Source organism: Trichoderma aggressivum (genome assembly GCF_033847375.1).
Source record: "Trichoderma aggressivum f. europaeum strain CBS 100526 chromosome Unknown scaffold_031, whole genome shotgun sequence".
NCBI lineage: Eukaryota > Fungi > Ascomycota > Sordariomycetes > Hypocreales > Hypocreaceae > Trichoderma > Trichoderma aggressivum.
This window is the reverse complement of record NW_026946397.1, coordinates 348,060-363,963: the sequence shown is the minus strand read 5'-3', so window position 1 is coordinate 363,963 and position 15,904 is coordinate 348,060. Positions and strand designations below refer to the sequence as shown.

Genomic DNA, 15,904 nt, shown 5'->3' with positions numbered 1-15,904 from the left:
TCAGCTTCGTCCACCGGTCTGCTTGTTCGTGAAAAGTCGACTCCCCTTCTTATCTAAAGAAGGCCCTCTTCTCTTCATCTCGAACACGGTTCTTCACGCGGTTGCATTCACCATCATCGGATGCTATTGCTGTAGGGCTAAAAGCAACACGACTCGGTAACGCTCGAAACTGTCACAATCTTCCGGTTGACTTAGCCTTGACGGCGACTGGAAACGTCTTTACAACTACCTCCTCCCATCACAACTCGTCAAAATGACGTGCGAAACTACAATCTCGCCCCTCTTACCCTCCTATGACCCTTTGAGTCGATATGCCCCCTATAACTCGTCTATATCCTCCTCGGCTTCGGCCTCTGCCTCCTCGGTGTGGTCCGGATCCGACACTGCCTCCCAAACCTCGGACGATGCCTCTGGCTCTATCTCATCCGACAACGACTCATGCACCTCGTACTTTTCCTCTCAGGCGTCCTCGACAACCACTCGTCGACCTGACCTTACCAAGCAACGTCAGCAGCAACAACAGGTTGTCCCTGTTGAGTTGCGCCAAAACCCTAGACGCACCGCTGCGGCGGCTGGTGGCGCGGGATGCCCCCCACCATCACTTGTTCGGCAGTCGGATCGCAAAGTGAACTTCGTCGATAGCCTTGTCGGTACGTGCCTCTCACTGACACAGCCCTTGAAGCCAAAACTCCCGTGCTTAGCCTTTATGTTTCCAGACTCGTCCACCCAGATTGTTGAAGCCATCTGGCCTCTCTCTTCCGCTCCGTGCCGCCCGGAGCCTGGCAACAGGACCGTGCTGCCGCTGCGCACCTTTATCCAAGAGACGCTTCGGCGCTCGCGCACGAGCTACTCGACCCTGCAAGTCGCGCTGTATTATCTCATCCTCATCAAGCCTCACGTTCCCAAGCGTAGCTTTACTACGGAGCAGTACGAGGACCGCTTCGCCGACCGGGCTCTTCAGTGCGGCCGGCGCATGTTCCTCGCGGCCCTGATCCTTGCTTCCAAGTATCTTCAGGACCGCAACTACTCTGCACGTGCCTGGAGCAAGATCTCTGGCCTCAATGTCCAGGAGATCAACCAGAACGAGGTCGCTTTTCTTCTCGCTGTCAACTGGAAGCTACACATCACTGATGAGGTTTTCCGACGATGGACCGAAATTGTTCTCAAACATACTCCTCCCCCACCCCCGCCGTCGCCCGGTGCCGTCTCACAGACTTTGGCTCAGCAAACGTCGGAGTGGAAGCAAGTCATCCTGGGACTGAACCCGGACCTGACCAACATCGAGGGACTCATTCCCGCCCTCCGCATGCCTGCGAGATCCAGTGATCTCTGCGCCCTATCACCTCGTAGTATTCTCAACCTCCCCACGGAGCAGCGACGTGTGCCCACCCTGGCTTCGACCGCGGCCGAGGAAGAGACTTGCGATCCCAAGTTTCTCACCAAGTATCTGCCTACTCCCTTGGAGCCAACCCCCACGATTTTTACGGCCACTCCCGGCCGAATGGCCCCTGCAATGGGTCTTCTTCCGACCCCGCGCCTGACACCGCAAGCAAGTGGCATCTGCACTCCCGCAGTGAGTGCTGCATCACACCTTCTCGGTAAAAGCAACGCAATGTGCCTGGCCATGGCCCAAGCCGGCAGCATCAACACCGCTCAGCACCTGGAGCGCTTTCCCGCGACCCTGTCGGCATCCCCCCAGAACTACTGCCCCGCTCGCCGTTCTTCTCTTGCCAACTCAATCTCGACCATGTCCTCTCCCGAATCGATGGTTTCGGATCTTTCGCACACCTCTCGCTCGTCCTCCGTTTCGTCTGCCTCGTCTTTCGCTAGCGCGACCCTCAACAGCTCGTTGACGGCTCAGTCGCGATTCCGATCGATGAAGGCGATGAATGAGAGATCGTACTTGAGGTCGACAGTCCCCACCGTCTCGGAGAGCTACGAAGAGTATGGTTTCACGTCGTCTCCCGAATCGTACACCGGCCCGGTTGCGAAGATTGGGAGCCTCGCTCTGGAAACCCCCCTGGCAAGACAGCAACGCGAGCTGGAAGGAATGTCCCGGGATCCCGACTCGGATGCCGCACGTGCTCTCCAGCACCTGCACAGCCAGAGCATCCGCGGTGTTGACTTCAAGCCCACGGCGCCCATCGCGGCCAAGGCTGGCATCAAGCGTAGCCGAACCGCATCAGTGGACCAGCCCCTGCAGGATCACGTACGGGAGATGCTCTACCCACACGGCGCCGGGAGCGCTCCCTGGCCCATTGCGCGCTCGCGAGGACTCGACGGAACGGAGCCCTACTTGCAGGTACCCGTTCGCCCCAGCCCAGGAGAAACAAGGAAGAGGCTTTGTTGCTCCGCTCAAGCGGCCAGTGGCTATCAGGCAGCAACGAGCGCATTTCGCCCACGAGAGCCAAGCTTTTGGGGCATCCTTAACTGAAATTTACCCGGGGCGTTTATTTACACTGTCAAACTTTTCATACGCGAATTACCATCGCCATCAATCTAATGCTGTTCTACCATGGATCGGTCTGGCTGTAATTTACCGATTCCGCCCTTCGTTTCTCTCTCTATTTGCTGCAATTTATTTTTTCCCTTTGTTAGAAGACTTTTTAACGGTTTTTATATGGATGGCGCTCGAAGGGGGAGAGGCCAGGGGGCGTCTCGTTGACAACAGAGCTTTTGATATCGCACACCTCGGGCAGAGGGCACGTTTGTGCAAGTAACATAAACCACCGGACATGGCATTGTCCAAAGGCAACGGTTTCCGCCTTGGAAAAAAAAGTGCGTTTAATCTATTTACTGTTTCTTCATCCAGGAACAAGGGAAATTACATACGGATGGCTACAACGACGGTGATGAAAGATATCCTGTAAAGTGTGGAAGAAAGCAATTTAAAGGTTTTGCCCGGCAGCTGAGGGGCCCGGAGGCTGTTTCTGTGTGTTTTACTTGTACGACTAGAAGCTTTTGATTTCCTTTGCGACTTTCGACCTTTTTTTTTTCTTGCTCTATCTAGGCGATAGCCAAAGCCCCATTTGCTTGGATCCCGTCCTCCTGTTTCGAAGAGAGGATGGAGGAGAGCGAATGGGAAAGAATTCAAACATGATGACGAGCAGCTTTTGGGCCTTTGTTTTTCTCCAAATGTGATGCATGTGATGTTTGAGTGACCAATGAATATTACCTGAGCCATGAAAGCACCTCTAATCTGCTAGTTAATTCCTTCACCTCCGGTTACCCAGCTTGCCCAAGTATGTACCAGTATCTACCTACTACCAAGTAAACAAACGATCCCTCGTCCAAGTCCGCGGATTGCATTAGCCAGAGTGCGAGATTCCCACCCCAGCCACGGTGCAGGGCAGCCTTGATCGAACTCTCTGCTTACGAACAACTCCTCAGCAGCCTAAAGAGAGGGAGGGAGAGGGAGAGAGGGGATCAAGGGGGGGGCCACCACACAAGGTTTACTGTAGGCCAAGCCATGTCGAGATTCCCAGTGCGCGAAAATTCGTTTCTGACTTGCGTTGCGTGCGTGAAACCGCCCACCGAGTGAGTCATGGGCGTCGTCCCGACATGGGGGGGGGGGCCCTAAAATTTGCTCCCTCCCAGCTCTTTTCCTGAGGCCGGGAGCTTGCCTGATTGGGTAAGCGGTGGCGACTGGAGGGAGGGCTGTTCTGTGCTCCAGTTTACATGTACATGTGCACTGTGGCTTGTCAAAGACGGAACTTGCGAGGATGCGCGCACAAGCACGAAGTAGCTGTAAATCGCGGTTCTACGGAAGCGAGCTGGGTGGCTGTCCTAATCCAACTCGCCGAAAGAGGAGATTTCCTCGATACACACACACACGGTGGAGCCCCCTCGTAAGCCAGGCTGGTTGGCTGGGCAGGATCCTACACGGAGAACATGGTGATGCCGCCTGTCTCTTCACGCCGACACGCAGCCATACGGTGCAAAGGGCGTGAAGGGAAGACGACGACCTGCCGTGCATCAGGGTATGTACGAGTACATGTCGCGACTCGTGGGCGGGTGGAGTTGGCTTGCCTCTCCCATGTCCCCCTCATGGCCGATATGAGAGTATAAACGGGCTGCTCACACACATATCCCCTCATGGCTGCAGCTGCTCTCAAGAGCCATACGTGTTGTCATGTAAATGGCCTTGTTGCTATCGAATTGTCATTCATTGCCGTCCTTTGGACCATTTCTCGAGAGAGGAGAATCTGTTAATGTAGTTTGGATTAAAAGTCATATCATCAGTCTGGTAAATAAACTCCAAGTGTTTGATAGCCACCCTCTGGCAACATTATTTGGGACAAATGAAAAACCACATTTCCTTCCTTACCCATTTGCGCACACACTCGCACACAGAGACCTTACAAAAAGAAAAAGAAAGAAAGAAAGACAGCAGGCAGCTGAAGTGGTACCGCCGATGGGGGCCGCTGCACGATTCAGATTTTCCGAGAATGACAGTTGTGGTTGTGGACGTGGACCAACCATGGCGGGCTAAATAAAGCTGGAACTTCCCGTGTGGTTGGTTCGCCTGTCTATGCGTCAGGCTTATCCAAAGGCCAAGGAGAACGCGCTGTTCTCATCCCGACAAACGTGAGTCGGGGAAAAAAAGGGAGCATGGCGGCCAGCAGAATTACTTGGTAGTGAGTGCGTGGGCGTGGCCAGGCGTATGATTGACCGGATTCTGAGGGGGCTGTTCCCTTCAGCCGGATTGCTTGCTCGCTTTGTGCAACGCCAATGGGTGTTGCAGTTGTGTATCCGTTTGACGAAGAAGGATGGATGTTGTGTAACCACCCCTTAAGCTCACCTGATCATGAGTTGAATTTAATGCGTTGATGCGTTGATGCTGCAGCGGGGCTGCAGTTGGGGACTCCCATGTCTCCAAAAAACATATTTCTCCAGCCTTGATATTTGGCCGAGAGATAGAGACCCTTCACGAAGCCTAGGCTGCATGGGGGAGGAAGAGCACAGCCGGCAAGATTGTTGATATGCTCGCTCCCCCATCATCATCCTGCTCCACCATGGTTGGTTGTCGTATATTTGATAGCTGCAGTGACAGTGATGGCCTTGCCAGCGCATGCTTTGAAAGCTTGGATGCTTATCGGCAGTGGCGCTAATAAGGGTAGGAAGGGACGAAGAATGAGAGAGCCTAGATGTCGGTCCGTCTAACTAGAAGATCCTCGGGCATATGCAGTGAGAAGAAAAAGGCGCTTCGGACTCGTCGTAACAGATCTCTAGTCTGGTGTGGATCGCCTCCCCATTGAATTCGACGTTCCAGCCCGACAACCTCCTTCCTCACAACGTCTGAGGGCAGGCCGTCAAACACCCAGGTGCGATAGAGGCAGTTGATGGCTAGCAGATTGGGCACCTCGGCATTCAGCATGGAGTTGCGAATCAGCTCCATCTTGACTTCCCAAGGAGGCTGGACTATGAGTTTTCCGCAAGTCATGTAACCGCCGCGACAGAGCCAAAAGAGTTGCCGCTGCGATTCGTCATCCCACGGGCCGGTAGTGAGCCTATCCGGAATACGTGTCAAGGGGTGTATATCTTGCGAAAACCAATGAACGCCTCGGGCGGCAAAGGCTGGCCATTTGATGGCTTGCTGGTAATCTGCTTCGAAGCATTCTCGAGCATTGAAGTGACAGAAACCCCCGTCATAGTCATGGCCAACCTGTTGAGCATTATCAATCCAAAAAGCGCCGTGTTGGTAGTGGCGCCCTCGCCCATGATTCTCAAACCAGGTCTGCTGCGCTTGCAATATTAAATCTATGGTGATCCAAGGTTGGTTAAGCACCTGAGTCTGTATGCATCCATGGGCTGAATTAGCATTGCGTTGTCATGACCAAATCGCCTTTGTGGTGTACTTGAGATCTGGCTTGGGAAAGAGAGGAAGGAATTGACGAACCTGGAATACGGGATCTCCACAGCAGGGGACATGTTGGGCATCTTCTAACCAAGGTCCATGGACAATCGCAGGATTGGTCGGGATGCCGAACCATTGGTCCCACGTCTCATGAAACGCCCGGATGAAGAGACGCAACAGAGTAGCCCGTCCCGAAAGCTTCATGCCAATGTAGTTGCTCACCAGGGGCAGGCTGAGATTGGCGCTGTAAAGGAGGATGTTCTCGAGAATTTCCCCCGGGAGAGAGTCGAGCGTGCTCCGCTGGCGCGTCGCTCGGGCGGCCATGACGGAGGACAATGACTTCCTAGTCCGCAGGGCCTTTGCGGGCGGCTGCTCTTGTAATGACCGGGGCCGGCTGGTGGCAGGTGTTTTGCGCTTGCCTCTGACGCGAACCTTGGTGAGGTCCATGACGAGAAGAAACTACTTGAAACAGTCGAGCATTTGACGTTGGAAAATGCCTGGCCAACTCCAGCAATCGTTTGCAATCGATGAGAGGCACGGTCTGGGGATCGGCCGGTGTCTGGGGGAGAAATGCCAGGCAATTTAAGGTGGAGCCAGAGTCCCTCGCGGCTCGACTACCGAGAGCTCTTGTCTTGTTGCGGTAAGTCGTGGCCAAGACGGCGGTGAATAAACTTCAGCCGAAGGATTCCCCCAAGGTCAGGTTTGGGGATTTTGTGCAAATGGCGACGCGACACCAGAAACGAGTGCATCCGCTGGGATAAATAGTCGCTGGGCGAGCAGCCAGGGCGCTCGTCGGGGGGGCATTAGCTCCATGGGCTGCTTGAGAGGCTTTCCGCCTCCCTACTTCATGCAGCAGAGCATGTGAAGGCTGGTCTCAGAAGATGACGTCGTCGAGGGTTGCACCTGAGGAAATGTTGCAAAATGGCGGCTGCGCATTGGCTGTCAAATGAGGAGGATGAATGCATACTGAGACAGACAGAAAGTAAGACGGCAAGATGAGGTTGATGTTGGAAATGGAATTGAAGTTGAACCCAACGATGTACATGGAGAAAGTACCCCATTATTCCTGTAGCTTGTCACTTGAGGCGTTCCTGCGTGCTTCCTTCCGCATGGACTGGCCGTGCGCTGGTGGGCAGGAACCAACCAGGCGGGTAGGACGAGGGTGGTCCGTGCGCACCGATTGCGATAGCGAGGTAAATTTTGGACAAGACGCTCATCGACGGCTTGATACTGAGATGCCGCAATAACGAACTGAACAGGGCGCGCAGGCGTCGTCAGTTTTATTTGCCTTGTACCATACCGTTGATTTCATGGCTTCTGTTTAACATCTATTGCCATCTTTTCCTCTGCCTTGTCATCCACAAGGGGCGACAGTTCCGCTGATACGTTGATACGCGCCATCGATCAACACCAAATCCGAAATCGAAAGTGTCCATGTTGATGCTCGTTTGCCCCCGCGCCATTCCATAGCGATGCAGTCAGCGGCATTACGGTCGCCGGTGCCCTCGCGGAGTCTCTTGCGATTCTTGCGCTCGCAGACCGACATCCCGTTCTTCGGCTACAGCTGCGCTCATGCATGCCCGAGTCGAGTGACAACCGCAGCCTCCGGGCAGCGAGTCGCCAGAGCGCATTCAACCAAGACCGGCTCCGGTGCGCCCGCCGCTTTTACTGATCTGGAAGCCTCAATCTTCGGCTCGGAATCGCTACAGGTTGGAAAAATATTCAAAAGGGCTTGCGCGCGGACTTTGAAGAGGAGATCCTTCTGCACCTCATCGACTGCGTACCAGAAAGTGTCTAATGCGAACGGCGATTCGGCTCCCACCTGGCAAGAGAGATTATGGGGTATTGGGGCACGGGGAGGTGCCAAAGCCCTCAAGCCGGACGACCTGCCTTCTCGCGACGACATGGAGCATGGTTCGTCCATGTTCACCAACCGCCGAATCCTGTCAGCCAAGGCGGCGCTGGAGCCGCGGCTTCGATGCACAGAGGTCGATGAGAATGGCAGGGTGATTCTTATGGACGGCGAATTCAAGAAATCGGAGCTTATCGCAAAGGTATGATGATTTGCGCTCTACTTCTGCCAAGCAGAGAAGCACCTGCGGTGACAACGACGGTACTAACCATGAGGGTGTGCATTTTCAGTACGGCTTACTGCCCCGCGATCTTCGTAAAATCGACTCGTCGAATCTCCCACACATACTCGTTCGTCCTTCGGCCATTCTACTCAATCTACTACATCTCAGGGTCCTGATCAAGCGTGACCGTGTGCTGCTATTTGACGTCTACGGCTCCAAGACGTCTTATCCGCAGTCTGCTTTCATGTACGACCTCCAGGGCAAGCTGCAACAAAAGCCCCCTCCTGGTGTGCCGGGACTACCCTACGAATTTCGAGCTCTCGAAGCCGTGCTGACCTCGGTCACGTCCGAGCTCGAAGCAGATTTCGAGTCGGTACGCGAGCCGGTCATGCACGTCCTCAGCGAGCTCGAGGACGACATTGACCGGCAGAAGCTGCGCCAGTTGCTCATCCTGTCGAAGCGAGTCAGCACATTTGAACAAAAGGCAAAGTTGGTGCGGGACGCCATTGAAGAGCTTCTGGAGGCGGACGATGACCTGGCAGCCATGTATCTGACGGAAAAAGTGCACGACTTGTATAGAAGCACCGACGACCATACGGAAGTTGAGATGCTACTCGAGTCGTATCATAAGCTCGCGGATGAAATTGTGCAGGAGGCCAGCAACCTGGTGTCTGGTATCCGGAATACAGAGGACCTGTGAGCTTTCCTTTTCTCTCTATACGTGTCCCTTGAATTATTCCAACGTGCTCTAACACCTGCAACAGCGTACGAGCTATTCTCGATGCCAACCGCAACGCCATCATGCTCCTGGAGCTCAAATTCAGCATTGGGACGCTGGGGCTGGCAATGGGCACCTTTATTGCTGGGCTTTACGGTGCCAATCTGGAAAACTTTATCGAAGAAACGAACTGGGGCTTCGGCGCCGTCACGGCTACATCGATAGCCTTTTCTCTGCTTGTCTGCTGGTATGGACTGGTCAGGCTGCGCAGGATCCAGCGTATCAAGATGGCGGGCGATGAGCGGCCTCGGCTATCTCGCGGGCACTCATACTACGACGACGGCGCTGCCCTCGGCATCCTGGATGCCAGGAACAGGGAGCTGTTGCTACGAGCACACATGCAAAGGGCACTCAACAACAAGAAGAGATGGTGGTTCTCACGATGAGGCATGAACATGTATGATATACGAGAAAGAGAAGAAAAACAAGGGACGTTCCGGCGGCAGCTTACTAACATATGTTCCTCCCCCCTTTATCCCCCCCCTCCCCTGTACGGCATATAGATGGCGTTGTGAGCGGGCTTGTGAATTTCACATGTACACTTTTGGCTCAACTCGCTCGCTCTATTTCTTTAACTATTGAAGAATATGATTCATGATGTTTTTTTTTAACTTTCTATTTGAGCGGACTGGTCTTTGGCTATCTCATCTCTTGGTCTGGGTTTTGAAAACGGCGGGCTGATGGTGGTACCTACGACAAGAGGATGCCACCCCATGTACGATGGACGCATGCAGCAAGCAACGCATACAGGATACAGGCACAGCAACCATGCAGCAGGCATGCAGCACTCACCGCCCAGAGATTCGCGTGTGCTCTGTTCGACTGGACGACTGGACGAATTGCCGGCAAATGCACTCGATTAAAATACGACACCGCCTCTGCAGGCATCAGGCAACCTGCCGGCCGTGGGCCAATCGCGGCGGCATGCGGGCGCGGGCACAGAAGACGGTGAGCAGTCCTGTGCCTGAGAGACGGTGGGTGGAAGCCGTGGCGGTATCGAGCAGACGATGGAATTGGCGGAGAGATGGGCTTGGAGCATGTGAGAGAGAGGAGGGGAAAAGGGGAGCGCAGGAGGCAAGGGAGGATTACATGCAGAGAATGTGAAGCATTCTACGGAGCACAAGTCTAGAAGCTGGGCGTGGCATGTGAAGAGAGCGCGCTGGATGGGCTGAGAGTACGTACCTGGTCGAGTAGGGGGAGTTGACGTCATGCAAAGGACCCTTTTTAGGTACCCCGAGAAAGGTACCTTCTGGAGTGATTACGGCGTGACCCAAAGCACCGGAAATGTAAATCTAGATACCGCACAGAAGCATCATGAAACGGCCGCGATCGTCTCAAGAACATGCTTCGCTCCCACAAGGCGCGCACACGATGGAGGGAAAATCAAGATTCCCTAGGACCAGGGTTGGTGCATACGTCAAGGGTCCACCGGGGAACTAGCAGCTGTAACCTGTACTCGTACCTTGTCAGAATGGTGAGGCGGACGGGACGCCTTACCGCAACAAGAGGCGAGCGCGCCATTGGACGGATGCTTGCAGTGAAATGTGAATGTCGGTGCAGCTCCCCCGGAGGAGAAGGGCCGGGGGGAGAGGATAAGAAAGATTCGAAGCGAAAGAACTGGAACTGTGGTGATGATTTCAGCGTTTGGTAATGCTGTGCTGTACTTGGTACCTGTATCTTAGCAGGCGCCCAAAAAAGGGGAATACGAAACCGTTTGTTGCATCGTGATGGGATGGTGGTCATGATGATGCCGTGACAGAGCCAAAAAAATCATCTTGACGTCATGGAAGCCCTTTTCTTCTCTATTCTTCTCCCAGATTGCTCTTCTCGGGACTCGCAAGCAACGTGAGCTAACGGCATTCCACTTTAGCGTTTTGCGCAACGACGACACAACAGGCATGGATTGTCGCCCAGTAAACGGCCCGGGCTGATATGACGAAAGTGACAAAGAAAGTTGATTGCATCCAAACCAACAAATGCGGAAGGGGAAATGACACTCCCTTGTTTTGCTGGAGGAGGGGGGCAAAGAGCGGACAGCGAGTGGATTAAAATGAAGTTTACAGTAGCAGTAGATAGAACCGGTGAGCGGCAGGGCCAGGGATCAATGATGAGGGGCGTGCAAATGGCTGGGCCTTGTTCATGTTGGTACTCTTTGCGTGCTGCAAACATGCGTTGGTACATCCCTCGTACAGCAGCAAGCCTTGCTTGATGCGCGTATCGATGTGGTGCCTTTTCGTAATGTATCTTTTTTTTTTAAGATGGAGAAGGTAAAGTTTTGGGTGTGTGTGGTTCTTGCGGGAAGCTTTGGTGCAGGGATTGTTGCTTGCGGCCCGGGGTCTCGTGTATAAGAGAAGCCCACTCGCCACCTCTTCTTCGTTCTCTCTCTCTCTCTATTATCTTATTCCTACTCAACAAACAAACAAACAAACAAACAAACAAACACTTGACGATTAGTCGACTATTCTCTGCAAGACGCCTTTTTACGAAGAAAACATTTTGTCGTCTCTTGAACTTTGAACCCGAACAAAACAACCTGCTGCTCTAAGACATCGCGTCCTACATCCACAACCACCACATCAACAAACAAACAAATACCATCTACATCAACACATACACACTATTCACAATGGGTGCCGTCGTATCTTGTGTAAGTACCTTCCATCCGTTCATGTACAAGCCCCCACAGAAAAACACCCATCTAACAGCATCACCAAACAGTTCCAGGCCATCTTCCGAACCATCGGCAGTGTGATCATGGCAATCATCTCCGGGATAGGCAACATGCTCACCGCCGTGATAAATGGAATCGTTGCTTTCTTTGGTATAATCATCTCTTGCTTGACGTGCGGCCACTCTGGAGGCAACAGGCGATACAGGCATCGTGGAATGCGAGGTTCCAGAATGCGGAGCCGCGTATAAGCAAAGATTGGAACCTCCGAGAAGAGAAGGGGGTTAAGGAGCATGAGACATAGCTGGCCATCGTCTTAAGAATCACGACAAAGTCTGCTGGTGCTCTGCTTCACGAACCGGTTATGAATCACGACATGACACAACACACACATCCCCCCGAACAGCAAAGCAGCACGGTCTCTTTGCAGCGTGGACGGACGAAACCCACGCTTTTCCTTGCTTCCATGTATGATTATTGTTGGACTCTTGAGATACCTGGACCTTTTAGTCGCCCTCGAGCGGTGCATTTGAATTCTTTCCTTTGTCTACTGTATTACTATGTATCAGATAGTCTGAATAATTGACACTGCAACTAATATCCTCTCGCTGTTTCTCTAATAATGTTGCTTACCATGAACTAAATCAAGGGAGATACTACGCAGAAATACCAGTGATTTCGTGAGATTCAAGTGTTGGAGCGCCTTGGTAGTCATTGAGCAAGTATAACTATCTGGCTCTTCAAACATCTACTCCCATCACCCAGTTACTTTCAGCTACTATCAGTATTTGCTACTATTAATATTTTATTCTGCCATCAGCTACTATCGCTGCCCTTATTTCGTATTTGCTACTATAGATATATATCTCTATTTTTTTGGTAGTATCGCTTACTCTTCACTGGCGTAGCTCTCTACATTTGAGACACGAGATGCTGAATAACAGATTTTCAGTGCTGGCTAATATTTGCCCAAATTAAATACTGCCTAGTATGTCTTTTAATGCCACTCGAGGTGACTGGAATATCAAAAGGTTAACCGGTTCTTTCAGGAGGGAGATCCTAGTCGTCCTCTTCCATCACGTTCCTGTTGAAGAAGCCATGGATTTGTCTGGCTGATGCCTTGCCCACTATCGGCTCCAGCTCCTTCTCCGTCATGTTGGCCACCTCCCGTATATTCTCCGTGTCCAGAATGAGGCTCTTGACGTTTTGCGGCGTCACGCCCGGCGCGATGGACAGCATCTCCTGAGGCTCCTGATTAAAGACCTGGTCCTCCACCCTGGAATCCTTGTCTAGGCCCGCCTGCACTGCTGCAATTGGATCGGGCTCGTGCTCTAGCGTCTTGAGCGAGGCGAATATCTCAGCAGTCTCATACGGTGAGGATGACCAGATAATGCGCAGCTTGGGGAACGCAAGCGTCAGCAGCACGAGCTTGGATTGGAGATCCGACGAGACGTTGGTGGGAGCAACGCTGCTGAGGCTGCCGGAAAGGTCAGCAAAGGGCTCCAGCGTGAAGGACTTGTTCTGATCGAATTCGATGAGAAGCATGGGGGTCTTGTAGTGCTGAAACATGGTCTCCGCTTGACTGTACAGCCTGCCGTCCTTGAAGGACGAAATTAGATCGCTGATGGACTTTCGCTCCACGCAAATGTTCGGCGACAGGATGTAGTCGCCTACAGTAAGCATGCATGGCACCACTACCATGGAGCGTCCGTGCAGCAGAGACGGCAGCGAGGACCTGAATTCTCGCACATCGACGACGACCCTCGGCGGCTCCGCCGTGGCCGCCAGCTTACCGCCTCCGGCAATGCGGGTGTTGACGGTGCGCAGAAAGGCTTCCTGCGGGTCCTCGACTCCGTGCGGGTCGACCGTCATGACCAGCGACATGCTGGCTCGCTCCTTGATGAGCTTGGTGAAGGCATCCTTTTCTCTTCTGACCGAGGACAGGTACCGCTGTTCCTCCACCGAGCCGCCATAGTACAAAAAGTAGACCCTGACGTTGCGGTCATTGTGAGATGACCGGTACACTTCCACGCGGCGGATAAAGGCGGCGTCAGGCTCGTACATGATGATGTACCGTGGCTTGACCTCCTCCAGCACATGCTCATCCTGGTCTCCATCGTAGGAGTGGACAACAACCAAATCTTGCATCTCGTACAGCTGGTAGTAGTCCTCCATGTTCTCTAGCGGATCGGCAGCAATGTCTTCCTTCTGCTGGAGTGCTTCCTCTTCCGTGATCTGGACTTCTGCCATCAGATCTGCCACCTCTCCTGGCTTCTCGAAATACTGGGCAATGCTCCCATTGTCGGTACGCCCGGACATGATCATGGAATTTCCGCCGCCTCGCATTCTCCGCCTTTTGTTTGAAGGTGCCTTGCCCCCCCTGACGCCACCTCCAAATCCCGGCCGCGAATCCGTGGCGCTGTTGAGGGCCTTTTGATTCTCGGCAAACAGGCTGGCGCTGACCTGCGCAAACTGCCTCTTCCATCTCAAATAGTTTCGAAGCTTCCGCCTCAGCATGAAGTTTGCCGACGGCCTGCGAGCTTCCTCGGCACGTTCGCGCTCAAACTCGGAGTCGTCCACCACGGGATGCTTATCTTTGTCCGCCCTTGGCTTGACATGCATGGTCTGAAGGAAGTCGCGGAGCTGCCGGCACGTATCCGTGTTTGAGCACATGATTAAAATGCTCCCGTTAGAGTCATCTCGAACTTTGGGCTCAAAGAAGAGGTCTCGATCAATTTCTTCCAAAGCCTCTGCTAGGATGCCCCATTTCGGCTGTTCCTCCAGAACGGGCCGCAGAGAATCAATGTTTTCGCCACTCTGTGATACGCTTTTGGGATTTGCAGAGTAGACTCGCCTTCGTGCGACGTCGAATATGGTCTGCGCAGCATCCAAGAACAGCCATGGCGACTGAGATTGACGAGTCGATCCTGGCGGAGGGGAGTGCGCGGCGTGTATTGTATCAAGGTGTTGAAGAAAGGACACAGCATCATAAGTGAGAATGTTGCTGAGAAGCCCACGAAGAATGGTCAAATCGCTGACAATCTGGCGTGTCTTCCAACTGACGCGGTGCCAGTTTGGATCTAACTGGCGACGAACCATGACGTCAAAGTTCTTGAGCAAGGCACTGTCCAAGTTCCAGTCGTCCATTTCCAAGCCCGAATTACCCTTTTTGAGCTCGTGGATGCTGACCTCGACGCACTCCATGATGGCATTCTGAATGTCTCTCATCGAGTCCGACATGGGGACCTCGAGCTCAATGACCTCGGCCTTTTTCTTGCCTTCGAGGGACTGAGCCACTGTGACGTGAAACCTCGGCCAAAGAGACGCCTTTTTGAGAAACAAATTCCTCATCATGGTGGTCAAGGGTGAGAATCCTGTAGTAAACGGATCCGGGTTGTCTGAAAAGGCCTTGAGAAAGCCAACCTTGTTCTTTTGCCTGTACACTCGGAGGATGAACGCCTCGAGAGATGTAGCGATGACGCGATCTGCATGAAGGACAACAAGACCAGTGATGAGCTCGGGATTCAGCAGTCCCGTCAGGAGATCGACCACGAGGATTCGAGACGTGATGCTGAAGATGCCCCCAATCGCATACATCTTTTCCCTAGCACCGACGGTCTGGGAGTCGGTGTTGACGACGGTTAAGCCCCGTGCTTTGGGGGACGCACTGATGGCGGCATGCTCGGCCAGCGCCTCGCCAATCCAGTTGTTTTCGCGCTCACTCGAGCCGACGAGAATAATGAGGTTGCTCCCGGCGGCATCGTAAGAGTGGAGGAGGTTTGTGACAAGGCGCATCTGGCCCAGGCCGCGGGCGAGAATCACGAGCTCATCCTCAGACCGGAGCTCTTGGAACAGCTGCTGCTGGTATTCCTAATTAGGGGCTCGATTAGTTACGAGGCCAGGCAGAGACGGCAGGGTGACGAACCAGAGGCAGCGAGAGTTTGACGGGCTGCGGCGCATTGTTGGTCGACATGCAGGGCGCCGTGGTGATGCTTCATGGCCGAATCGTGAAGTTCACGGGCGACTAACAGAATTGAATGCATGCAAGTTCCGTTATCATCAAGTACCTTATGTTACAGGTACCCAAGGTGCCTCTCCACAGCAAGACGGAGCTGTTTCTAGTGCTACCGTTTAGCGCTATGGGCAACCGTTTTTAGCAGTTACTGCACCGTACTTGTACCTCGTACATTAGTAGCACCTCCGCTCTCCGTTGTAAGCACGTGAGCACATATAGTACCTGACTGTAATTGTTGGTACCTAATCCGTTTCCAACACGGAGTGAAGATGCCTGATGCAATAATGACCATTCCCATGCTTGTACTTGTATATTGGAGAATAATTAATGAGTATTGCTATTCAGGCATTACCTTTTTGCTATTCGGGCATTATATTTACCCAACTAAGCCCAAATAGGCTAGGGTTAGTCTAAGCCAGCCCGCTCTACTAAAATATAGTATTAAGTTATAGCAGTCAGGAATAGTATATAATAGTTAAGTAGTATTATTATAATAATAGTTAAATTATAT

At 53.0% G+C, this 15,904-nt stretch overlaps 4 protein-coding genes across 4 annotated transcripts; 2 read left to right on the top strand and 2 right to left on the bottom strand.

The window, feature by feature from the left end:
* Positions 1 to 253: 253 nt before the first annotated feature.
* Triagg1_7272 (uncharacterized protein) lies at positions 254 to 2,434 on the top strand (the record flags this gene model as incomplete). The annotated part of the gene is made up of 1 exon (XM_062901989.1): positions 254 to 2,434. The coding sequence occupies one exon, from the start codon at positions 254 to 256 to the stop codon at positions 2,432 to 2,434; it is 2,181 nt and encodes a 726-aa protein (XP_062753848.1).
* Positions 2,435 to 5,143: 2,709 nt separating this feature from the next.
* Triagg1_7271 (uncharacterized protein) lies at positions 5,144 to 6,304 on the bottom strand (the record flags this gene model as incomplete). Its single annotated transcript, XM_062901988.1, has 2 exons — positions 5,144 to 5,665; positions 5,900 to 6,304. The coding sequence occupies 2 exons, from the start codon at positions 6,302 to 6,304 to the stop codon at positions 5,144 to 5,146; spliced, it is 927 nt and encodes a 308-aa protein (XP_062753847.1).
* A 1,025-nt stretch (positions 6,305 to 7,329) lies between these two features.
* Positions 7,330 to 9,096, top strand: Triagg1_7270 (uncharacterized protein; the record flags this gene model as incomplete). The annotated part of the gene is made up of 3 exons (XM_062901987.1): positions 7,330 to 7,911; positions 8,000 to 8,628; positions 8,697 to 9,096. 3 exons carry the CDS (start codon positions 7,330 to 7,332, stop codon positions 9,094 to 9,096), a joined length of 1,611 nt encoding a protein of 536 aa, XP_062753846.1.
* A 3,341-nt stretch (positions 9,097 to 12,437) lies between these two features.
* On the bottom strand, positions 12,438 to 15,351 carry Triagg1_7269 (uncharacterized protein; the record flags this gene model as incomplete). Its single annotated transcript, XM_062901986.1, has 2 exons — positions 12,438 to 15,248; positions 15,304 to 15,351. 2 exons carry the CDS (start codon positions 15,349 to 15,351, stop codon positions 12,438 to 12,440), a joined length of 2,859 nt encoding a protein of 952 aa, XP_062753845.1.
* Between the last annotated feature and the right edge of the window lie 553 nt (positions 15,352 to 15,904).